Source organism: Tetrao urogallus (assembly GCF_951394365.1).
Source record: "Tetrao urogallus genome assembly, chromosome: 3".
NCBI lineage: Eukaryota > Metazoa > Chordata > Aves > Galliformes > Phasianidae > Tetrao > Tetrao urogallus.
In genome coordinates this window covers 84,539,948-84,565,697 of record NC_136815.1, presented here as the reverse complement: position 1 = coordinate 84,565,697, position 25,750 = coordinate 84,539,948, and the positions used below count along the sequence as shown (strand labels likewise).

Here is a 25,750-nt window from a genome sequence, read left to right as displayed (position 1 = left end):
CAACTTAGATTAAATAAAATGTTTAAAATAAGAAAGAGACATCTTAAGGACAAATGATTTCTCCATTAATTTCTGCAAGCTGAACTGTGAAGAGGTCTGTCTATGCTGTTACTGTGACATTGATGGAGAGGCCACTCCCTGTAGTCAGACACAGATTTCAACAGGAATGGAACTGGGCTGACATATCAGAATTCTTCAGTTCCAGTCATAGTAACCAGCTAAGGCAGCTATAAAGCACACCTTAGGTAGAGGATTAAGACAGCTTCTTCCACAATTTACTGTTTGGGAAACTGAGGAGGAGAATGGCATGCAGGCAGTCTGGGCATTAGAGCCCAAAGTCACAGCCATCTCCTCCAGCCTTTAGCAGAATAGAAAATATTCTGAAGCACTTGCTTCCTTCAAAATGTTTGCCTCAGCTGCAGAATCTATCTGATGATTGCTGTATCAGTACATAATCCCAAGAATGCCAAAAGGATTGCTCCAAGTTCTGAGATAATGTTTATCTGCTGCTCCAAAATATCCCATTTCTATCTGCAGAAAAATGTGTGCAAGTTTGTGTTCTGGTCTACTCTGATAAATTTACTCACAATCTCCATACATTTTTGACACTCAGTCTTCATTACTATCATTCATTATAACTGAAAGAATCTCCGTTGATTTATTCTGTGGCAATCTTTTGGCTGAGCAGCACAAGCTGTTGAGAAAAATCCCTCTGGTCCATTTTCACTTACTAGACTTCAGTGGATATGGAGGTCTAATGAAAGAGTCAGTTCCATATTAAAAAGTGCTTCTGCTTGGTTACACAGCCAGCTTGCTAAAAAGAAGGAAGTAGCAACGAAGTGTCACATTTCAAATACTGAAAGAATTGAGGTGGTGATAAACTGAACTAATGCATTCTTAATTAGAAGATCTTCTAATACTTTGATAGGATGCATGGAAAGAAATACTGCATGTTTGGAAACATTAAACTCAGAAACCCATTTTTAATGCTGCTGGAGAAAGAAGGAAGTATCTGTTGCAGAAGTCTTCTGAAATTGGGCTCGTAAAAATTCAAAACCTGTGTTAGCACAATCCTTTGATTAAGACTTAATTTCAAAGGTAAGAAATATCAGTGCTTTTCCCCCTGTACAGCTAAAAGCCTATGGGGCTGGATAATCTCAGGGGATGTGGTATCACCAGTCAATACGAGTGCACTGACCAATGAGTGTTTCCAATGTCCTACAATAAGTAAGGGGTAATAAAAACAATGTGGAATGCTAGAGCATCAGCAGAAAAGAAGTGAAAAATTAGGCACAAAACCAATTGTTACGTCATACTATGAGGGGAGAAAGAAGTTCTACTCAGTCTAATGTGTAAATGGGAACCCAAAAGTATGGATTTAATGCAGTATTAAAAAAAAAAAAAAAAAAAAAAAAAGCCAGACTTTTTATTTTCAAACTCTTGTTTTGTGATCCATCAGCATTCAAAGTTCTGTCTTAAATAGTGTTATCTCTATGTAGGAATTTGGAAGAACCCTTCTGAACTTCACCTCTGAGTTAGCTGGAACAGGGTGCCTGGAGAGGTTGTGGGTGCCCCATCCCTGGTGCTGTTTAAGGCCAGGTTGGATGGGGCCCCAGGCAGTCTGATCAGATGTTTGATGTAGTGGTTGACAACTGTCTGTGGCAGGGAGATTGGAACCTGATGATCCTTGAAGTCCCTTCCAACACAAGGCATCCTATGACTCTATGAAGTTATACATCAAGAACGATGTAAGGATGCTCATCTTACTCTTCAGCTCATGACCATGGCCTCAATTCATCTCTTGCGTTCTTTATTGTTCCAGTAGCTAAAAAAAACCCTATGGCTTAGTTTTACTTCTCTGTGCAATACAGAACAACAAGGCCTTTATCCTTCATTCCCTTGCTTTTTTATTTTATAATCTCTGAACCAAATTATCCTTGATAATCGAGGCCTTTTCTCACTCTTTGTAGGTTCTGTACTTAGTATCTTGCTTCAGTCATTTGTGCATCCAGAGACTGGTTAATTCTTCTCTCGTCCAGCATGTGCAGATTATTTCCATTATTAATGCAAATCCATTCTTTTCTGCATTCAGTTAATTGAATTCCTCAGGCCACTCATCTTCATTCACTGACTTTTCTATTTTCCACAAGTTGGCCCTTCAGAAATACCGACCTGTAGATTTATTTTGTCCATCTTGCAGTTTGAGAAGAACTAAATCCATTCATAATCACTCCTCCTCGGATATTATTTTTTGGTCAGCTGCTCTGCAAGGTCCTCCTTATGCACAAAAATTAAGCTTAAAATAGCATGCATGTTGTTTTACAAATTTCTGTACCAAAAGTCAGTCTTCTGAAATGCCTAAAAAAACCCAAATCTTGCCATTATTGGTAGTATTTTTGTCTGTCCAAAAAAGTTGTTTTCTGTACTCATATAATTTCCCTTGTTATTTATTTATCCATTTATAGAGTTGACTGCCTTCTTACAAATCTCAGCTTGTCAGAACATAACATCCCCCTTCTACACAAATAGTGTCCAAGTTGCTCTCTTTTACCACCTTTCCTTGCAGTGATTTTCATCCTAACAGATTAAGTTTTATTCATGCCATCACATTTTAAGATAGATAAACACCATTTGGTTTTGAACTTTGAACTTCCTAACTGTAATGTAATTTAAGTTGCACCCACATAGGCCCATACATAAAGTTTTCTTGTTTTCTTTTTAGACTGAAGGAACCTCAAAGAAAAATAGCATGAACTTCCCCACCCTTTCACAAAGTGATCATAAATGTACTCATTCATATTAGATTAACTTAACAGCATTTGGTTTGGTTTTATATAGCTAATACGTACTATTTATGAATAGTTCTTTTCTTTGCTAATAACTCATCATTCTAAGTCTTTACTCATCCACTTGAATAAGATATAGGTAATACTGAAATACTGATTAGATTCAAAACAACATACATCATTCATAATAGAAGAAAAATGTGTAGTGTTCAAAAACAAATTTGTCAGATTTGCAGATTTAGTCCAAATTCTAGAGTTCAGTGGGGGGAAATTGCTCAAAAATCCTCAGCCACCCTCATCTCTCGTAGCCATCAGTCTTAGGGTCTGCACAGGGAAATACAGGAAAGGAATGAGTTAACAGCTCATCTCTCAATAAATATGCCAAACTCAACTCTTCTTGAACATCACTACAGCCTAAGGTATCATTCAACAGAAAGTTTGCAGGCTGCAGGTCTCAGCAGTAGTAAGTTGTTATCTTGCACTCTGAGTATAAACACTGCCATTACATTGCCATCAAAATGTCTGAACATTCTCCGAAGTGGTAAAATTAAGTCCTTCCGTGACTTATCTTAAAATGATAAGCAAAAGGCTGCATATCAACTTGTTTTATTTCCTATCTGAAGAAGATAGGAAGCCTAACCTGAGATTTCATATATATATATATATATATATAGCTAAGCCACTATAGTACATTTTTTCCAGTCAGCATTGCTGTGATTTAGATGAGAAACAGCAAGAAAAGTTTGAGCTGTCACACTTGACTTTGAGCTGCCAAAGAGAAGTACTGGAGGTCACAGGCTAAGATTTAACTTATCTCCTTTCCTTACAGGCAGAGATGGTACGTGCTGCTTTCCAAGCACAGAGATCTTTCCTGGTGTTAGCATCTCAATGTCAAGAGCCTCAAGAGGTAAGAAAACTGACCTACAGTTTCAAGAGTCACTGCATCAAAAGGCTGTCTTCCTGCATGTTTTGTATCATCCCTGCATTTGCTTCTATCTCTTACTTTATACAGTGTACTTAGATGCTTGCTTTTAGTGTTATTAGCATGGTACTGCAATAACCAGAAAGTTTACAATAACCAGAGTGAAGGAATTTTTCTGAACCAATACATATAACATCACTGTAGAAAGCAAAGGAGGTTTCCATTATAGGGCTGTAAGTAGGATCAGTTTTTCTCTGGAAGCTGAAGACACTAGGCAATATAATGACTTCTTGCTACCCCACAGGGATGTTGTGTAATAGACTTGGAAGTTAGGGAATAAGCTATTGAAAGAAAAAAAGATCAATACTAGCCCCTAGACTGAATACTCTCAGAGCTCTGGATTAGTCTGATTTTGGAAGAGGCAATGCTTTTCATCAAGAAAGGGAAAAGGCATTTTAGATCAAATTGATTTATTTACTTTAGTGGTAAGCTTTCACAACTAGAAGGCTCAGGGAGACTGTGGAGTTGTTAAGAAATGTCATTTGAAATGAAATGAAATGTCATTTGTGGTTTCGGCAGGGCACAAAGTTTTGGATAGCAGCACTGTGTGAGTCCTGGGAACAATGATTGGGCAGCCCTTCTGTGGGACTGTTCTCCAACCTTCCTTCTGTGAGTGTGCAGAGAATGAAGACTCTACTTGCACAGCCTTCCGTTCTGTCTTTTTCTGGTAGCTCATAGTTCACTAGATTCTGTATTCTCAAATCTGAGCTCTCTGCAACTAGGATGGATTATTGAAATTTTGCTGTCACTGTGGATCGTAGAGATACAAATTGAAAGTGTTACTAATCAGTATCTTTTAATGTACTCAAGGAAAAAAAAGAAAAAGAAAAGCACAGATATTCCAGATGAGACTTTTGATTTATGGAGTTCCAAGCAAGGGAAGGGATCTGTTGTTTTTCCATCTGTCCCTGATCTCAGAGAGTAAAAGTGAGTCATGATTTGCAGAGAACCGGCAAAATTCCCGCTGGTACAGGCCTCAAGAAGTCATTTGTATTGGCTGTGAACACAGTTGCACCCAGAGGCCCACAAAACTCTTTGTGCTTGCTGGTAAAATATTCCCCAATGAACAATCTCCAACGGCCACTAAAGTAATGCAGTGCTCCAGATTGTTGGCATTGTCCCCCTCTGGTGAAAGTTAAAGCTCTGGCTCACTGCTTGGTGATGTGCTACCAGTCTGATTTTCTCTGCTTTTCAATTGGAATTGGAGTGGCTTCTCCTCAATTTTATCCCTAACATTTTCTGAACCTGATGTCAAAAATTTGATATTTCTTCAGCTGTAAAGTTCAGAAACTTTCATTTTAAAATGGCAACAAAACAAGCAAAGAAAAAAAAAAAAAGAACAAGTGTAAAAAGAGATTCTCCTGCGATCCAGAACGGCAGCTGCAGAAGCATTAAGAAAAGCAACAAATAATAAAAACCTTGCCATAAATATAACCACAGTTGGCCACATGTATAGCTGGGCATTATCAGGCTTGCATAGAATTGTTCAGCTTGTTGATGGCAAAAAAAAGTATTTTTTTATCATTGAATTATCTTTTAGGTCAGAGGAAGTGCCAGGTGACACATATGTTACAATGGCAGGAATATTACAGGTTAAGGTTCGTTTCTCAGTGACAACAAACCCAATCCAATTACTGAAAGTTTTTCAAAGTGAAGACTGTTAGGTGCATTTTTGGATAGGTTTTTGATAGACATCCAAAACTGTACAGTTGTTAATTCCTCTCCTCTTTTTTGCACATACTTTTTGCACGGTCCTACATGCAGCTATAAAGCAGACAACCTGAAACTAGTTGAAGGCTGCCTATTGTATGCAACTTGAATAGCATGCTCCACTGCAGAGACCGACAGCACAAAAAGCATCAGGCTTTTTATATCTCCATCTCAGTGGGGAAAAGAATCCTTTTGCAAAGCTGTATTGGTTAACAGTTTTGAAAAAGCCAGTTAACACCAGATAACGCCAGGGAGGGAAAGAATCAGGGGTCCTTCCCCCCCCAGGACTTTATTGATGCAATGTCATCTGGGCTCTGGTTGTATTTACAGCCTAGAGCCACAGAGTCAGTGTGGAATCCAAACAGGAAAGCTAGTCATTAGTGTATCAGAATGCACAGGGTAGAGAAAAGCAAATGAAGATGACAGCATATCTATAAATGCAAGAGAAAAGAGAGTAATTCTGTCATTCAGCTGTCTAGACTGTTTGCTTTATAATGTAAAGCTGTGAATGAGCCAGCGGGCTGCGATTATGGCATAGTAGCTTTGCAGACATTCAGAGACAGCGGTGTGGAGACTGAGGGGATTTAGTGAGTTCCTGTCATGTTGGGATGTCATACGTGGTGCCTTTAAAAAAAAAAAAGGGGGAGGGGAAAATGCCCTGCAAAAATAAATTAGCTCAGCTCTTGCAGCTTATAAACTAATGAACAAGGAATTCAAACTAAAAGAAAGCTCCTACACGTATCATGATCCTTAGACTTTTCTGTGCTTAGCAAAAAAGGAAGAGAAATACGTATCACACAACAAGCAAAATTTTCCCCTCTGTGAAAATGTTGCAGGCTGAAGTGTTCTTTCAGATCTTGAGCTCCTTCTGTGAGTCACTAGCAACATTTTCAGTTCAGCTTGCTTAAGCTGCTTCTGCAGAGTTTTGCTCCTTGATAATAAAGCTGATATTTTTTCATTGGAATCTGCTGCAGCGCATAGCCTCTATTATCTGTATATGTGAAAACAGTAGGAGCTGGGAAGGTAATTCCAGCTGGCATACCGATCTAGCATCAACTGCAATAAATTACTTAGCAGAGAGCATGTTCTGTTACTTTTTATGGTCATGTTCTATATTTGTGTGTGCAGTGGAAGAGATCACATGGCAAAACCACCGTTTGATATTCCTGTTTATGTATGTCCCAGTTAACGGCTGCTGGGTGCAGGCTCATTCAGCAAGAGCGAATACTTGAGTTCATCTGCTTCTCAGAAATTACATTCTGCCATCAAACCTCAAATGTTGAAAATAAAAGTCTGTAGGAAGTTGTTTATTATATAGAGATAGCAGAAAGAAGATGGCGAATGGAAAACAAATCACGTTGTCAATTTATTCTGGGAGATGTTTTTGAAAAGGTATTTGGAGAGGATGTTGCTGGGGCAATTCAGAAGATAATGTGTTAAAGGAACGTCAACCATCACCTTCACAAAACATTTATGATACATGTTTTGGATGTGAATTTTCTTCTCCCAGTAGTTTGAATCAAATACAATTATGACTGAAAAATTATTATGTTGTATAATAATGTTAAAAGTTATTAGCCTTCCTAAGCAACTCTTTTACAAGTTTTTAAATTCAGGATCTTGTACACAAACACGAGATCACTGCACCAAACATATGAGGCACTGCACTAAACTCCTTGTCAACAGTAACTTATATCATCTCCTCTTTATAGGTTGCTTCATTTCATTTTAAATGTTCAAATAATTTTAAATTACACATTTTATTAGTGATATAATATTCTATGCAATATTTAACAGTGTATTCATGTATTATTTTTATATTATTTATATATTGTTGTTTTTAGTTATTAATTCTGAAGCTCACAGTAACAAATAATGATAGAATAAGGTAAGATGCTGCTGTGTTTAATGGGAGCTACACACATTTACTTTGATCCTCTGAGCTGTTATGTGAAGGGGGTTAGTTTTAGTTAATGAAGCATGGTACATAAATTGACATTGGTGACTTGAAACTTTTAAGTGTTTTAGCATATCTTAAGCCTTCCCACAAACAGACAAATGTCCTTGCAATTAGGCAAAACTCAGGACGAATGCATCCCGTGGTAAGAAGCACTGCAAACAGTGACGAATGCAGTTCAGACTATAAATGCTTACGTAACTCCTCATTGAACTAAAATAAAATGCTGAGTTCATGTGACTGGCAGAACTCATGGATTTAATTACTAACATGGTTAGACAAACATTCCAATGAAATACCTGCTTAACTATCCAGAATGTATGCATGGGGAAGTGAGAGGTGAGAGAAGGCCTTCTTTTTTCCTTTTTTTCCTGGAAAAGTGGAAAAACATAAACCCAGGAAACTGTATTTGAAGTTGGAACGAGAACCATGGAAACAAATTCTGACGTTTTTAATTTCTTCATAGTCAAGCAAAAATTCCATTGTAGAAACAGAATAGTTCTGGTCATTTCTCTAAATAGAGTTATTCTCAGATTTTTTCTTCTAGAAATTAAAGATGGAGATTTACACTTTCATACTCTGCTTCAATTTAGGATTAGTCATTTTTTTTCTCCTATTTTTAAATCACTCTGGTAACAGAACTCCTTGGAGTCCTGCATCCTAGCAGGATTTTGTTTTCTAATTATATTGACTTGGTTTTTGCTTACGTCATTCCATTTCCCACTGTTTTTCCCCATACCTCCCAGAATCACCCTTACTTTTTTTCCAAAAATATAAAGAGCAGTATATTCTCCATTTCTTTCATTACTTACTTATGCTAAAGAGTTTGAGCCAAGTTTTGCTGCCACTCTACTTAGTTGGTTGACTGCTGCAAAGCTTCACCTTTGCATCTAGAAATAGCTTAAGGAAGAATTTGGTTCAGTCCTTTTAAGGTCCTCAGGTCTCAAACTTACAGAAGGTGCCGAAGAGTGACATGGACAGACCCTGAGAGTCCTGAGCTCCAAAGGGAACCCCTTCCCCCATCCTTTTCTCTGAAATCTTGTCAAACTGTTAACATATTTCTGTTATCAGCACGCCTACAACTGCATGAGATGTGTGGTCTCAGCCACAGCAATGGACCAACTGACAGTTTCCAGTTGCTATTCTGCTGCCTTGCTGTGTTCACAGGCTCATTTCTGGATATTGTTGCTAACTCTTAGTTTCAGACTGGCTTTCATCTTCGATTATTTCTTTGTTGCAGGTGTATTGCCAGATAACCCCTTGGCACCTATTACCTCATAATGTTGTCTCAAAAGTGTTAGATAGCATTTAAGCAGCATAAGCTCATGATATTTTCTGATAGTGTAGTTAATATCTGTAGGTATTCTTGTACCATGTCTCTTTCCTCGCTTGTGTTTACCAAAACTCCCAAATTGATAATCCCTTAGTGAAAAGAATGACGCAAGTGAAATTCAGTTCTGTCCCGCAAGCTGAGCAGTTGGCTGTAAGAAGGCCCAGAGACACCTCAGGATCCAGAGAACACAGAAGGGTCAGATTGGTGCCACATCTCCCAGTCACTACGGCAGGGAAGCAGAGGCAGAGATGCACATCAGCACACACGTCTAGACTGGCTCATGCCAACACCGTCAAGCAGAGACTCTCCAGCATTCCAATGCCCAGTGCAAAAGCCAGGCTCCAGTAAGCACAGGCTTCTTCCCTTGTTTTACTTCATACATCAATACTGGGATTAAGAACAGTATCACCATATAAGGAAGACATCAGCCAAGATGGCACTCCACATATGACCTAGCTCTTCATTTGATATACCCGCTAACTAGATTTGGGGATCCCATAGGCTCTTACTGCTGTGCCCTCAAATAATGTCCTAAAATCACCAGACTAGTTTTCGATCCCTCTAGCAATGCTCATATTCAAACTATGTCATGTAAGAGCCCAGTGAACTGTGCTGCTGGGACACCCCCTTTCCCACTTAGCATAATGTTCTTTAGTTCCGTTAAATGCAAATCCAAAACAATACCCTCCTGTACCTGTGCTCCCCAATTGTTTCCCAGGATTTTTAGATTACGTGTGAGCTGCTAAGAGGGAAAGATTTAGGCAACAGCCAACTGAAAAGAAGGGCTTTTCAGGTTCGCGGTTGATTCCAAAGTTTTCTGAATTCATTTTGGAATAAATTGGACCACAATAACTAACTTTTGAATTCTGAGAGTTATGCTCATTCATAGACTACTTATTGAACTTGTCAGTTTTATATTTTTTCACTAGGGAGATCTCAGGTGAACCACGTGAATGTCCGAGCATCTAGCATATCTGTGCCGGCAGATACCTATGTGGAACCTAACCAGCCTTAACAAAAACTTGTGAGATCTCAGATGTTATGCACAGAACAATTGTGGCTCCATACAATACCATTTTCTGAAAGAATGTTGCTAATTCAGATGGCCTAGGGCCCATTGGCATGGACTGCGATCGCAGCAGCAAAGATCAAGGAGTAAATCAATAGGCTGGAAACAATTCATGTGTGTAATTTTCTTGTTGATGATATGTGGGATGGTTTTTGGCCTGTGTGCCTCAAGCAGGAGGCACCCTTCCGTGCTAAAGGTGCTGCTGAGGATCTGCAGTGGAAAGGAAAACAATATAGAGAGCACTGAAGTCTATTTAAAAAACAGTGTTGTCCAAAAGCATAGAGTGTGATTTGGCACTGCTGCAAACTGCTGCATGTGGCTCCTATCAGGCCCTGGATTTCTCCACAGGTTAGCAGCTATTCTCTTTGATGTTCTTCTCCATTTACCTTTCTTAAGAGTTAGCATTTCAAAATGACTAAATTTGTCATGTGGGATTCGGTTTTTGTGTTCCCATTTTTTTCACAAGCACAAAATTGCTACAGCTCAACTTGGCTGTTAGATTGAGAATTTATGTGCTAAGAGGAATAAATGCCAAATACCAATTAAGTCACTTTGGAAGCACACAAATGTGTCTAAGCTTCCGTGTGGATGAAGCTGACGAGACATTTCTGCACATTTATCTCCCTGTGCCGTAGTCCTGCTGCACAGCAGTGAGTTGAAGTGGCAAAACCTGTACTATCGACAAATACTTGTTATACCACTATGCTGAAAATGTACAGGCTAAGAAAACGAGACCAAAATAAATTAAGCTCTCTCTGTCATTAGCTAAGAGACCTCTGAACCCTAGAAATATCAGTATATTCTAAGGATGGGAATGTGAACCACTGGGTTCACGTGCAGTAGGTTACACTGTGGTGTGAAATGGGAATATGAAACACTGTGATGTGAAACACTTCATGCTACAAGAGATGGAGATAAGCAGTGAAGAGAAGTTTGGTGGCAGCCAATAAAAAAAAAAAAAACCTGAGTGTTTCACTGGAAAAATGAGGTAAAGAAAAAAATGTAAGTGTCTGAGCAATCCAGATTTTCACTACAAGCAGCATTACTTGGAGGCTGAAAGTTATGAACTAGCTTAGATTCACCCCTGAAAAAAAATGTTTTCCATATACTCCGTAGAAAGATTATTCCTCACCCTAATTTGAGCACTGATTCCATTCACATACACAGACGCAACAGAAAAGATAAGCCCTTCTGATACCACTTGTATGCCAAAAAAGGGATCAGCTCCAATTTTCAAGTCTTCCTTGTAGTTTGCCTCCTACAAAATATGGGAAAGTACAGTTGACCTGAAACTATTTTAGTTTCATATCAGAGCCATCCATAGAAGAAACGCGCTTCGCTGGTGGTCACTAAAACTACTGTTCTATATGTTAGGGTGCAACATACAGAACAGAACGAGATTGTGCTCATCAGCATTAAGAGTCAAGGCAGGCATCTTGCTTAAGGTGTCCTTCTGGGCCTTCTTTACAGTTAATGGCAGCACATCTTGAGTGGAATCTTCACACTGTAACATCTATTAAAGACAGAAAGAATTCCTGAGGCATATCACTTTCTTCAGTTACAATAGAGGAAATTAAGTCTCAGCTGAGAGAGCAGATCCTCATTCCTTAAGCTGTTAGACCTGCATGTGGTGGATGCTGTCCATGACATCTTTCACCCCATGAAAGCGTGGGATGGGACCGTACTAGGTTGTTAACATAGATAGAATGGCTGAATCTACATTACTGTTTTAATTCACAGGGGCGTAATGCTTTTTCTCCAAATCAGCTCTACTTACTGTGCTGTGATCACACCGCAGTCTGAGGATGTGCAAAATGGGTACCTTTCTGATGACGTTAAATGGAGGATTGCTGCACTCTCATAGAGCACCTCAACTACAGTTTACAGCTAGTCCAAAATAACCCCCCAGAGATGCATACAGTGTGAATGCCAGGTCCTCAGCACCAACTGTTTTGCTTTACAGATCCATTCCTACTAGGCTGCACTATTTGCCAACATGCACAAAGACAGATGATTCAAATCAACTCTGCTTCAGACTTGCCTGTGAAAAATATAATGCAAATGCAACGGAGATTTTGAACTGATGGAAGAAAATAATAGGACTGTGGAATGGAGACAGCATAGAATTAAGGTTGTTCAGGCTGCAGCAGAGTAAAATGAAGGCCCTGTTGGTCTCAGATGTTCTCAGTTTTCTTTTACTGGTCCTATCCCAAAGGCTGCCACCCCCTCATTTAACACAACTTAAAAGAGTACTTGTTCCCTGGCCATGTTTTTTTCACAGAAGGCTGGGTTGGCTTAAACATTTTAATAGTGAGGTTGAAAAGTCACCACCCATCAACATAAAAATTCTTCAGTTAACAATCTCAACCCTCAACACCACGTAACATTAGCCAGAAAGTACATAAGTTCTTTAAGAGCTGTATTTTTATTTACCTGCTGGGTTTTGTGTTGTTGCGATTCATGCTGGCAGGCTTCTGGACAACAACGATCCTGAGAAAATACCTGAGAAAATACTGTTTTCTCCAGTGAAGCCTGAGGTTTTCAACAGTCGCTTGGTCCAGCAGCCAAAGGTTAAGCAAGCTTTATTATGCATATTTAAGCAGTTTTATTGTGCCTTAATAGTCACATTCCAAAATACAACAGTTTGGCCCTTCTCTGAATTAAATCCACTTGCCTCAGTCCTGTTAACCTGTCACTGGTGGAATTTCTGTGAGTATTATGAAGAATCTGAAGGAAAAAAAATGTGTTCAGTAGGTTCTGTGGGAATACTGGTATTCCAGGCCATTCTGTAAGAGTGGGCCTGGACTGTTCAACCTCTGAATCCAAAGCCTAAGGCACTTCTTTTTGTATTCTGTAACTTTTTTGTTGTTGTTTTTTTCCTACTCAGTGCAGTAGTCTCACTATTCTTGATTTTCTATTAAGAGTCGTGGATCGAAGCTGATTAGTTGTTTGGGTATTAATATTTGAAAAGACAGTCTGGTTCTAATAATCATTAAGAAGGAACAAAGGAATACAGGAATTATTTTTGGTATTTTTATGTTATGCCATTGTTGCATTTTTAAACATTTCAGCAAAACTGATCTTATAATAGGAATAGTGTTCATACAGAGACTGTTAAAATTCTGTTAAACAACTGTGCTGTGTCTTAAATGACAAGACATCTTATCTGGCACATGCCAAAGGCATGCTGCAGATTTTTCCAACGGCTCTGATTCATCTCCTTGAATTCATTTTTTCCTAGAGATACAATATGGACAATCGGTTAATTAGTAGCTGTTCTTATAGTCATTACCATGAAGAGATCATTCTCCTAGAACCCTTAGCACGACTGTAGAGCCAAACAAGACTGATTCGTGCCAGAATTAACAAACCTTTCTATATCCATATGCCATATACACTATAATTCATCTGCAGTCTAATCACTAACTAAAAGTTTTGAATCAACTGCATGGAGACAAGACTCAAGTGGTTCTGTGCAGGCCTGTATTCCTTCATTCCTGACCATTACACAGAAGCTCAGATCAGAAGAAGCTCACACACACACACACAGAGTGCACAGTCATCCAGACAAGCAGAAATCATTTCAAGATGGGATAAGTGCTCAGAGAAGGGAAGGTAAGCTATACTGTTCTTACAGTGCAAAATAGACAGGATAGAGCTGAAGATATCCTCAAGCCCTTTGTGGTTCTTTGCCAAGTGAATGATTTCTTTGAGCTACTTCCCTTAGCAATTTATTATTTGCCTTTAAAATTCTTACACTGAACTTCTGTGAAATTACTTCCATTCACTACAATGTTCTTAACAGTTGATTCCCTACAGGTTAAGTCCTGTGTTCTGAGGCACAGAAATACTGTCTGTACCAGTGAGAGGAAACCTTCACAAAAGTGGTTGGGAGTTTTTCCAACATTGTAAGCGGAGTAGGAGGAGGGGCAGCTCTTAGGTTCCCACTGAGGAAAATGTTCAGCCCTGATGTTGCCTTCTTATCAAAATAAATACAAATATTAAAATGTTCTCCAAAGGCAATCAGTTATATTAACAGTGCTTTATATAGAGGAAGCTGGAGCACAGAAAGGTAACTCTGCTTTCCTAAAATCCGACAGGAATTTGGTGGAAGAGCTGCAAACAGAACCTCCCTTTTCAGACTCCCACTTCAGTGCCCTATCCACAGAAGCGTGCTGCCTCCCAGCGCTTTCTAGATATGCCAGGCATCTGCACAGCTGTATTTTTAGTCCTGATATTCTCTCTGTCTGGAACTGGACCATGAAGACTCACAATAAGCCAAAGACTGTAAATATCCCTTCAACTTTATAGGAGGAAAACTGGCATCATTTCAAAGCAGAACAAGCACTGTCTTCAATTTCAGTTTTGCTAACTGCTGTCATACTTAAAATTTCCCTAAAAACAACCAAAGAACCAACCAGCTGCAGTGTGTTGTAAACAAGAAAAATTAGGAGGAGGAGTTCCTGCAGGACACAGAATCAATTTTTCTTGACTGTAAATCGCAGAGGTTTCGGGGCTCTTTCAGACTTAATGACTTATCTGGTCATTAAGTCATAAACAAAAATCTTTCCATCTCCTAGTAGTACTGTAAACACTGGTTTTCTCCCAGCCCACTTTGCTGCAGGAGAAGACCAAATATTCCCATTTACTTGAGATGCCCAAGCCTTTCTCAAAACTACATTACCACTAAAATATTAAGGCTCCGTTGTTGGATCAAAATTCTTTTCAAAATTCATAACCTATTTTTGTCCTATCTTGACGAGTGTCTTTTGAGTTTTCTCGATCCATAGCAAACATGCTTATTTTCAGGTGACACGATCTTCGAGGTCCATCCCAACCCAAGCTACTCCATGATTCTATAATTCTATGACATAATATTCTGTGAAGCTGAGGTCTCACGGGAAGCTGGAAAGATGTAATGTAGAGACCAAGTAGCAGGTATATACACACTGTTTTGTGTGATAACAGGACAGTCCTCGAAATTATGAGCATTAGTTTCCTCTGGCAAACACATCCACTAAACAAGGACTCCTGAGGAAAAAAAAAGGTGAGTAGAAAGTACAGAGTTCTGCTACTTTGTCAGGAAAATAATATCTTGAGTGACTTCTGAGTGAAGAGTCAGGGAAACTCAGAATGGGGCACTCTCTTTGGTGGGACATAGTATGGGTTCTGCAGGCATACTTTTGCAATAAAGATTTTGACTGTTTTTCTAGAAACATATTACAAAGTTGCAAAATTCAGCAGCTCTTTTGCTTGTAAACTAATGACTGTTTCTCCCATGAATGCGTTGTTCTGAGTGGAAGAATTTTTCCCAGCAAGTAAGTGCTCCAAATTAGTTTTTCTGAGACACTGAATCTGTGTGATTAACATTCACTTTGCAGAGGAGAAGAGCTTGGATAGCTTTTACATTCATTCTGCTTTTCTCCTCACTCCAGACACTGTGCCTTCCGCTCAACAGTCATTCCCCTGGATACCATTCCTTTCTGATTAACACAGGGGAATTTCTCCAAGCCATGCCTTGCAGGCAGTGTGTTTCCCATGAAGCATTCCCATATTACTTGCAGCCAAGGGAAATTTAAACATTAAAACTTACCAGTAGGGAGAACTAAAATGGATATTACCTTCACTGTATTACTTTCTAAATCTTGTCGCCAGATGATAAGGGGTCACTAACTAACAGGTAATTTGTTTCTTATGGAAAGAACAGCGTGGTGATTAATATGAAAAGCTCCAGCCAGTGTAAAAACTCTGAAAAAGCTCCAGAAAGATCACATGAAAAATGCTAAAACTCTGAGATGCGGGGTCTCTATGGGCCTTAACCAGGATGGCGTGTAAAAATGCTGCCAGTGCTGAGAACAATTTTTGCTGCATCACGTTATTAATAGTTAATGCCAGTGCACTTTGCTGCTACAGCCAGAGCAGGGTAATTAAACTGTTACTTTAATGTGGAGAATATGCTTTCCTTTTCCTCCCACTGTTAACACGATGGGCAGGGAGGACAACGTTACACCGTAGGGTGTTTTTGGCCCGCCGATTGTTAACAGCAGCGTTTTCTTTTTTTCTTGCAGAATGAAGTGGCAGTGCTTCTCAAACCAATATCAGAGAAGATTCAGGAAATACAGAACTTCAGAGAAAGAAACAGAGGAAGTCAAATGTTCAACCATCTCTCAGCCGTCAGTGAAAGCATTCCTGCGCTCGGCTGGATCGCAGTGGTAAGTCACACATAGGCCAGCTGGGAGGGCTGCCAATCCACTGGATGTGGCCCAGAGAAAGGTCCAGATCTTGCAGAACTTTGTAGTCTCATCTGCATAGTTCTTCACTCTACTACATCCAAGAAGCTGCTTTATATTATACCTAATATATCAGGGAAGGTGTCTGACTAATGTTTTACCTCCTTTCTCCTTCTGTTGTTTCCTGCTACCGTGGGTTGATGGTCCTAGTCTCCTAAACCAGGCCCTTATGTCAAGGAGATGAATGATGCTGCCACCTTTTATACAAACAGGGTATTAAAGGACTACAAGCACAGGTATGTTGCAAAGCCCCAGTATCTACTAGCCACCATGAGAGAAGAGAGCATTAACCACACTAACAGGGTTCACAATCCCACCACACACACACACAAAAAAACATTTTGTAAACAAAAAAGCATTTGCTAAAATCTGATCACAGCAGCTTGTTTTCCCCTCCTCATCTTAGACCAGCAATGCTGGCTTTTGTTCTCTGCAAGTTAATATGATTAATTTTCGGGAGTGCCAGAATGTTGGCCAACGAGCTGCTATGTGTCTCTGTCTCACTTGTGCACTCAAACTGTTGCTGTTTTTAGTCTCCGCTTGGAAATGCGTGTTTACATGCTTAGTGTGTACAGTTGAGCATCTACTCTCATAGCTTTCAAAGTGATTTTTTTCTGCACTACTGCATTGTTCTTAAAGAGCACAGGGAATTCACAGAACAGTTCCATGAATAAGATCAAAAAAGAGAATAAGTGTAGGTCCTTTCCATGCACTCTTAACAAACGTCATGTATAAATCCTGTTTGTTTGGTACTTTTGGAGGCCAGATTTTGGCTTTTTATTTTTATATCCTCAGTGAAAAATAGTGTTTGCAGTCGAGTTTCTTCTCTTTAGCAAGGAAAACTTTATATACTTATGTATTTAAATATGTAATTTTATGTATAGATTTCAGTTTCTTCTGTATGTACTATGTGTGTGAAATATATATTATATATTATTTTTGAAGCCTTAGTTGACGTGCTCGAGGTAACTGAACATTTTTACAAAGTAGTTTTGGAGGTACTTATCCTAAAGCAAAATAAAATCTCACATCAAGGTATAAGGAGGGTGCATTAGCTAGGCATAAAGTTAGCTCTTCTCTTAAAAAGGAATTCTTCCCATGTTTTTAACTGAATATTTGACCAGATCACAATGTCTTCCAAAGCAGTGGAAAGCTGTCTCTTGACTTCCCTAGGCCTTGGATTAAACCCACTGTCCCAGATCTTCAGCTGTATTAAACATCAAGCTCCCAAGGAAATAAACAGGGGGTAGGTACCCAAGCACTTGTGAGCATCCACTCCATGGCAGTCACTCTTCAGTAATTATTCTTACGTGGAGTTCCCTAAGTAAGGACCACATCTTACAAGCAGTTTCTCTATCTGTATGTACTTCTTGTTCACACTTAATGTACCAGTGGAAGACTTAAGCCTTCCAAATAATGATTCCAGAGGCAACTTTTAATTTGTATAAAAATTCTTGATGTATCAGTTTTTCAGTCAGATGCCTATTACATGAGCTAGTATCACACTGGCTACATAGGAACTTGGGAGCTAGAGCACTGTAGGTAACCCACAAATAGTTCATTTTCTAAAATTCAGAGTTGAGTCCAGGAAGCTGCTACCAAGTTCCAGATAGCTTCAGTGCTTCTTCAGTTGACTGTGAGTTTGAACAAGAGGAGGTAACACGTAACACCCTACCAGCAGGCTGTGCTAGAGGCACCTTTGCCCTTCTTTGTCCTCTGGAAGGGCCTGAAAACTTTGCAGTGTAATAGGCCTGAGTATCTTCAGCACTGTGCTGACTTGCTGCCTGCTGACTGGTTTGTCCATGGCTGCAGGCTTTATTTGCTTTAAGCATGAATAGCAGCATTTTCTGATTTGAAGTACAAACACAGATATAAATATTGTTTCTGTTTTTTACAGTGATACACGTCATGTTGATTGGGTGAAGTCCTACTTGAACATCTGGTCTGATCTTCAAGCATATATCAAAGAACATCATACTACAGGTCTCACCTGGAGTAAAACTGTAAGCACCCTTTACTGTTTCACAAAAAAAAACCAAAAAAACCCCACATAAAATATAAGCAACCAATCTGACTTCTAATGTAGGTCATTAACTTAGAAAAATACACACCCAGGTGAGAAACAGAACTCATGGCCAAAGAACTTCCTAGCCAAGATGACAGAAGCCTGAAAGACAGGCGAAGTTGATCTATCAGGCCACTGTGGTACAGTTTTTGAGAAACAAAGATTTGTTTGGGATGATTACAACTATAATTCCCAGTTGCAGATAGCGAGGAAAGACAGGCACAGTTCTCCAGGCCAGATACAGTGGAACGCAGGAAAAAGAAACACAGGGAATTCATGCCAAGTTCTTAGTCCACAGATAGTCAACTGTATAAAATGAGTATTTTATACATACAGAGATAATTTCTGAAATATATATATTTCATATATATATTCAGAGAGATAGCATGTATAACTGTGCTATTTATGCTCTCCGTATCAGCATCTCTGGGTGATACATCTGAAACGCATAACGAGATGACCACAATGAATATTGTTCTCTAAAAGAAGTAAAAAACAGTAGGAATGAATTTTGTTAGACATAAAGGTGAGAGTTTATGTCAATAGTCTGCATTCATGCAATGTTCTATATAAGATTGGAATAATGTACTCACATTTCTTACCAAGTTACAAGATTTTCTGTCATAATTTTCTAACCTTACCAGTGCACACACATACTTGCACATACAGTCATTCATACCAAGACTATCACTTCTGTACAGGCAAACATTTTTATTTTTAATTGAAAGATTGTTAAGTGGGCTGACATAGACCATCAGATAACTTAATTCTCAGACCCAAATCACGGTGACAACACAAGGAAGTGAAACAGATCTTTATGATAGAATGTATATTAACATGGTATCTGGAGAAGTTTCTTCATCTCCCACGTATGGAGGAGATAATCATATGAAAGAATGTAGAACATACACTACTTGTTCTCAGCTACAGACGCTGTACAAGTCCTTACAGTATTCAAATGCAAGTTCAAATACAGGAGACACTAAGATCTGTGTGTACTTTTTAGTTTGAAGCAATGCAAAAATACTTAAACCTGATCAATTGAAAGACTGGAATTATCTGCTGCTTTGTAGGTTTCTGTTGTAAAAATCTGAAATATTAAATATGATGCTCTTTCTTAATTCAGCACAAAGTTTCATATATGCTACATCTGACTCTATTGTAATCAGTGAGTGTGAGAAGAGCTGATGATTTTTAAGTGACTGTTAGAAAAGTGTAAGAAATTATAGCATCCTGCTAGCAGAATTATCCTAAAATCTGGAACAAGTTTAGTTCTGTTAATAAAGAAAGATACATGTATCAGTGCATCTTTAATTAAATGGAATTTTACAAGAACAGAAGTAGTGCAATAGAGATTTGTTATATTTGTTATACAACGTAGCAGGAAGCCTCTGCTGTGAGTACTGGTAATCTCACAGAGAGTGTGGCTATTGCAGATTGTATTTGACTGGTTTTAAATGCATCTCAGCCATCACACCTCTCTATTTTCCTTTCTTTAGATGTGCAGCAAATTGCTGAAGCCAAATCTAGGTGTGACTTGTTTGTTCGTATTAATCGTAGTTTACTGTGAACAGTGCTTGTTATTTCTTGAGTGATGAGTCCACTAGTACATCTAAAGCCTTGCTTTCACTCCATTCGGATATCACTTTCATTTGAAAGAAGATATCTTGGAGGTATGGTTCATATGAACTATCATTCATTTAGTGTATGCCAGAAAGATTAAGTTAAAGGTTATACGTCTACAGGAAAAGGGTTGGTAAATTTTTACTTCATGTGAGTGTAAGGACATTGGAATCCAGTAAGTTAGCAGGTTGTTTAAGTACCTTGTTGTGTAGATGTTGTTTAAATAGTTTTATGAAGATTGGTAACAAATACCTCCATGAAAGCAATGAATTACTAAAATGATACTGTGATTTTTTAATGCATTTTAAGGTGAGAATGAAAGTGACGGATTCATGCTGCGTGAAGCTAAGCACAAAGGTCTGCAGAATCAGGGCCTGGACAGAAAGGGAGGATATAAGAAAGAAGCAGATGGACTCTTTGGCAGGGTTTGCTGTGATAGAAAAAGGGGAAATGGTTTCAAACTAAAAGAGGTGAGATTTAGATTGGATATAAGGAAAAGTGCTCTCTATGATAAGGGTTGCCCAGGTTGCCCAGAGATGTGGTGGATGCCCCGTCCCTGGAGATGTGCAGGGTGAGGCTGGAGCACACTTCGAGCACTGATCTCACTTGTAGGTGTCCCTGTTCCTTGCAGGGTAGTTGGACTAGGTGACCTTTAAAGGTCCCTTCCACCTCAAATGATTCTATGATTCTATGAAATGCAATATTTAAAAGTTGTAGAAATATTCCAGACAGTTGTTAATCACGGCACACAGCAGCTTCCACTTATATGCATAACAGGAAAAAACAGTGTGGCAAGACATTAAGAAGGTGGTACATTTATGAAAGGGAGACGTTGATACAGAAAAGCTATTCTGCTTGAGGGAGAGAAAGAAAGCAAGTCTTTGAGCAGTGTAAGTACACAGTTTTAAGTATGCTATAGCAATAATTTAGCCTTTAACTGCAGAAGTCAACAAAGCAATGCTAGAAGCATTAATAGAGAAAGCTGTTAAGTGAGATATTTGGGCATTTCTAAAGAAATTCAATATTCAGGGAGAACATTCACTACTGCATTTCTTAGAGCTGTATTATTATAGTTTGGACTACAGCAAAACACCAATAGCATCAGCCCAGATCAGGCTAAACTTGAGCTTCCAAAAAGGACGGGGCAGTTTTTTTAATGGGCAGTTGGCCTCTTTATCTATAGATGCAGCATGGTGTGGCACACACATTTCTGGCCGTGCTCCAAGGCAGTATCACAAAGCTGTGCAATTTCCAGCCCCCATGTACCCATCCATCAAGCTGCACAGGGCAGCTGCAGCCAACTTGGTAACAAATCATTGGTACATACAGTAGAGTTCTTGGCTCTGGCAGCAGCACACAGGCAGACACTTTAGAGAAAAGTGTCAGAAATGTCTTAATAAATTACAGGACATGCACTAAAACTAAAACACATAAATGTATCCTGTGGTGAGTACCAGTTCAATATACTCTCTATATATCAGTTAAGGCATCTTGATAATTGGAACAATAGCAATTACCCACCTAATAGAAATAAGCAAGCATTAATTTGCTGCCATATATGAAATTCTGAAGTGTCAGTGAGTTCTATGCAAAAAATGAAATGCTGTAAATGTCCGGTGCAGCATTTTACCCATGCAGCAACTGTCATGTTTGCTTGCTACAGCTTTCTGACTTAAACATGAAATGTACAGCTGTAACAGTAACCTACGTCCTTTTTTCAGTCTTTACTGAAAATAGCAAGTGTCCTTTTCCTTCCCCCCACCTCCTAAAGAAGGGATTCTATTGAAGCACAGCTCTTTCTTTCCTCCCTGCTTGCTTTTTTTTTTCTTTCTCTTGGTGGTGTAAAGAAACGAACAGCTGGTAATATAAGCTCACAAGAATGCCTCATAAAAGTTTGTTTGCTACAAGGACTGCATGAGTAAGCTGGGGGAAGTGAAACTTCTGCTCCTATTACAGCAGGTTAACTCTGCAGCAAGAAAACAACTAGCGATAATGAGAGGTTGCTGTAGTTTCCTGTACATCAAATAAGCGTTAGGAAACAGATCTTGCTCAAGGATAATTGTCCTAAATGTTCCTCTCACTTGCAGATAGAGCTGCAGTAAGTTTTTGCTGTTTGTACACAGTTGTCATTTAGGACAAATTTTGACAGCAGGATTTGAAGAGGTATTCACAAAATAGGGGTGAATTTCTTTACAGTGTTTGGTTGAACACAAAACGACACTCAAGTAATGAATGCTCTCCCACCCCCATTTACAAATCAAAACAAATTGCTAGCAGGAAGCCTGCATCTGCATAGCAGTTGCTGTAGTTGAATCAGTTGAGATTTATTTATATCTATTCCCACTGAATCACAGAATGGCTTGGGTTGGAAGGGACCTCCTGAAGTCTTTTTTCCTTTCGTTAATATACATATATATATGGCCATATACTATTCTAAAAACATTCTTTAAAAGTTGAAATTCCCCACAGGTTCTACAAATGGCCATCACGCTTCCTACATCAGCCTGAGTGCAATTACACTGGCCTCAGTGCAACCTTTGGCCATTTCATGCTCACCCAGAATAATCACCTGCAGACATTTTCCTATTAAAAGGCTCTGCCTGTCTCCTGTACTATCAAAATACTTTCTTGCAACGTATCAACTCTCTAAATACCAATGTGAACAAGTTGAAAAAGACCAAATCCTGCAGGCGAAAGCCTTCTATTATCATTACAGTATCTCTTCCGTGCTGTTTGGTTTGACTCACTTATCAAGAAGCCATCGTCTGAGCCACTTCACTGAAGCTAAAGGTCAAAACTGTAGTGCCAAATTCCATCCAAAGCCGCAACTGCAATCCCAGAGGCTTCATTCTGACAGAACTAATGGCAGCACGGATAGGCTGATTTAAATGTCTATACCTTGGATAAGACACACACTTTTTCAGAGTGCTCAGTTTTTCTTGTCATAGCTTTTCTTTGCCTCTTCTGCCTCTTTCTCTTCCCTTTTATTCCCTTTTCTTCTTCCTCTTCCTCTCCCTCTCCTCCTTTCCTTATATTTTATGTTAAAAATTTGTTCCCTTTAGCTGTTTGTTTCTCAGAGAATATACAACATACATGCTTTTTTATATGATTAATTTAGAAACTGGCCACCAGAAAGATACAAAAAAATCCCTTTTCTTAAGGCAACATCTTATTTGGAAACTGCCCTAAAAGTTGCCCATCATTTTAGAAACATCCTAGCAACTCTACAATTAGTTGCTTCCGTTGGAATTTGCCACTATGACATTAAGTGCCTTTGAAAAAAGTGGTTTTATTCCCTTATTTTAAAAATGGCTGAAAATACATGTCTGCTGGCTATCAGTGGTGTCCTTTCAACATCAGTGACCCAACACCGCTCAGACATGTTGAAGAAGAGGCTGGGAGAGGTTTGTTTGACACCAGCTGTCAAACATAACATGTAACATAATGCAGCCTGGTTTCAGTGGAAAAGGGAAAGGTAAGAGAAAACTGAAAGCATGTAAAATGGAGAGAAAAGGAAAAAAAGAACATCTATTAAAACTTCAGTGTAATGCAGTAGAGTCATCTTCTTTTTAACTGGATTTTTGTTTAAGTATAGGATGGTTTAATGTACCTGTGGGAGCAAGTTCCTCCTTGACAACTGCACTAAGATATGGCTTTCAGATGATTTAGAAGACCTTGGCTGTGTAAAACATTTCTGACTGGGTACCTGGGAAGATGTGAGGACCACTTTAAATCCCCAACAGGTGACAAATGGCAGAAATGAATTAAAAGGGGCTTAAAAGTTTGCAAACTCAACAGATAACTAATTCTGGGACTCAGTAACAAGAAAAAAAGAGCCTAGTCTGGTTTTTGTTGTTTTGTGATTTAACTCTCAGCAATTACAGGCCCTGCAAGTCAGCTGTTTCATCTAGTAAACTGTGTCTGAGGGCAGCAGAACCCCATGCAGACAGGTGGCATAAATACAGTACGTAATAGGACTGTTGTGCTAAGCTACTTTTGCACACCCAAACACCTTAACAAGAGCTCTGCGCCCCTAAGTCAGAGTCCACCTGTTCCCAGAGGTTGACACACGATATTTTGAGCTCCACAGTTCTCATCTTTGCCTGTGCATATGTACAAGAACAATACAGAATGCTGTGATTTTAGGTGTGAAACTAGGATTACCAAACGAGAGGGGTTTTTTGTTTCTTTTTTTTTTTTTTTTAAAGGAGAACATAGTCCCTGTTAAGATTTCTATTTACCTGCTGCCTTGAAAAGATGGCTTTGCAATAAATGGAGGGTTTTATGCCTATTTCTAAGCCACTTGTTGCCTCAGCCACAGATAGATACTTACATCTTAACGTGAGTTACAAACACAAAAGTACCATATATCATGTGCACATTCATACTGAATTTATTTATATGCATTGTATAGATATTTATAATGTCTTTGGTTAAAACTGTCCATTAGAGTTACAAGAGATGACAGTCCACTTAAATTATTCCACATTAGGTTCCCACCATAAGAACTTTGTTCCTCCCTGTACACATGCTGCACTGTGTCAGCTAAAGCTAGATAAACACAGAGAAATACTGTGGTGGTTTGTACAGGGCCTGGCTCACAAGACCTTCTCATCCTCCCCCAGGACAGCAGCATGCCCATGTGATAAAATTGCATGGTTCCATTTCAGCTCTTCCCAGCTGCCACTGGGAACCAATGACAGAGGCAGGAGATTCTAATTAGGGTTCTAATTAGGCTGTTACGATACTACGAACACAACAGCATGTCAAGCTGCATACAGCCTCTAGGACCTACAGAGCACTTGTATAGACACTGTTGTGTTTCTCTGACAAGACTGCCACTGCATTGTGCTCCAAGGAAAGCCCTTGGTAGACGTGCTCTGTATGCAAGGCCTACCTCCCCAGAAGCCAAGGGTTTCACTCATCTCTGCTGTAATTTCAAGGGAATTAAATAAGATGCAGCACAGATGAATTTTAATTAGCCAGCTGCCCCCAAAATAAACAGTCTCTTCTTTATTCCACTGAGCCAGGTAGGCAGACAGCTTGGAGGAAAAAAAAATACCTCACCCTTCTGCCAGTCCTATGAGATAAAGGTAGAAATACAGCTTACTCTGAGCTTGTACTGCAATCCTGCAAACCCTTCCATGGCGATAATGTACATTTATCAGAACCAAGGCTGTCAGCAGCTTCAGATGCTGGCTCCAGGGAAATGGCTGAGGCACAGGCAATGGGAAGCTCTTGAGCCTCTGCAGATGGCTCTGGGCTATCCAGCAAAGGCTATCCCTGACCCCTTCCTGTCCCTTCATTCAGATCATAGTTTAGAAGGAGGCCAAAGACATTTTTCTTTTCCCAGAGAGAAGAATTCTGGAATATTTTGTCCTCTTCGTAACTATTTCTACATGACACAGGGCCTGCATCCTCTGTTCCTGATAGGACCTGACTTAGAGAATGACACCTTCTCCCATATTTCAGGAAGCCAGAACAAGATTGAAATCATATCAAGTTCACTCTGATACAAAGCTGACAGGTTAAACATTAATGGCTTGTTTTTATGTTGCATTTTCATAACGAAAGGCTGAGGCTATCTATCCCCCTCGCAGTTCTTTCAAGGGGAATATTTTCAAATGATGAAAAAAATGACCTCACCAACATGGCAATGAGAACATTTGGCTATCAGCACAACTTGTCACGACGTGTACAGACACCACTGCACTGAGAACAGCAGCTGTTACCAAGGCAAACAGCTGAAATAAAAGAGGAAGAAAGGCGGCTTGCAAATAACCGCCTTTGCTAGTCCAAATGGCTCTTAATACTCTTTGTGTAAAGACACACTGTTGTTAACATCTGCTTGAAGTTAATATAAAGAGTTGTTTGCAAATAGCAAAGCTGGTAAGCACCTGCTGCCTTAGGAAAGATGAACTTTTGTGGGCATATA

At 39.3% G+C, this 25,750-nt stretch overlaps 1 protein-coding gene across 1 annotated transcript in view; it reads left to right on the top strand.

Moving 5' to 3' along the window:
• CAP2 (cyclase associated actin cytoskeleton regulatory protein 2) overlaps positions 1 to 25,750 on the top strand; it is a gene marked incomplete at its 3' end in the record, with an annotated part of 64,087 nt that overhangs the window by 26,980 nt on the left and 11,357 nt on the right. Inside the window, exons 4-7 of the mRNA XM_079533237.1 lie at positions 3,616 to 3,693; positions 15,906 to 16,049; positions 16,278 to 16,363; positions 18,025 to 18,130. Of these exons, the coding sequence (XP_079389363.1) occupies positions 3,616 to 3,693; positions 15,906 to 16,049; positions 16,278 to 16,363; positions 18,025 to 18,130 (414 nt within the window). The remainder of the gene's footprint in view (positions 1 to 3,615; positions 3,694 to 15,905; positions 16,050 to 16,277; positions 16,364 to 18,024; positions 18,131 to 25,750) is intronic.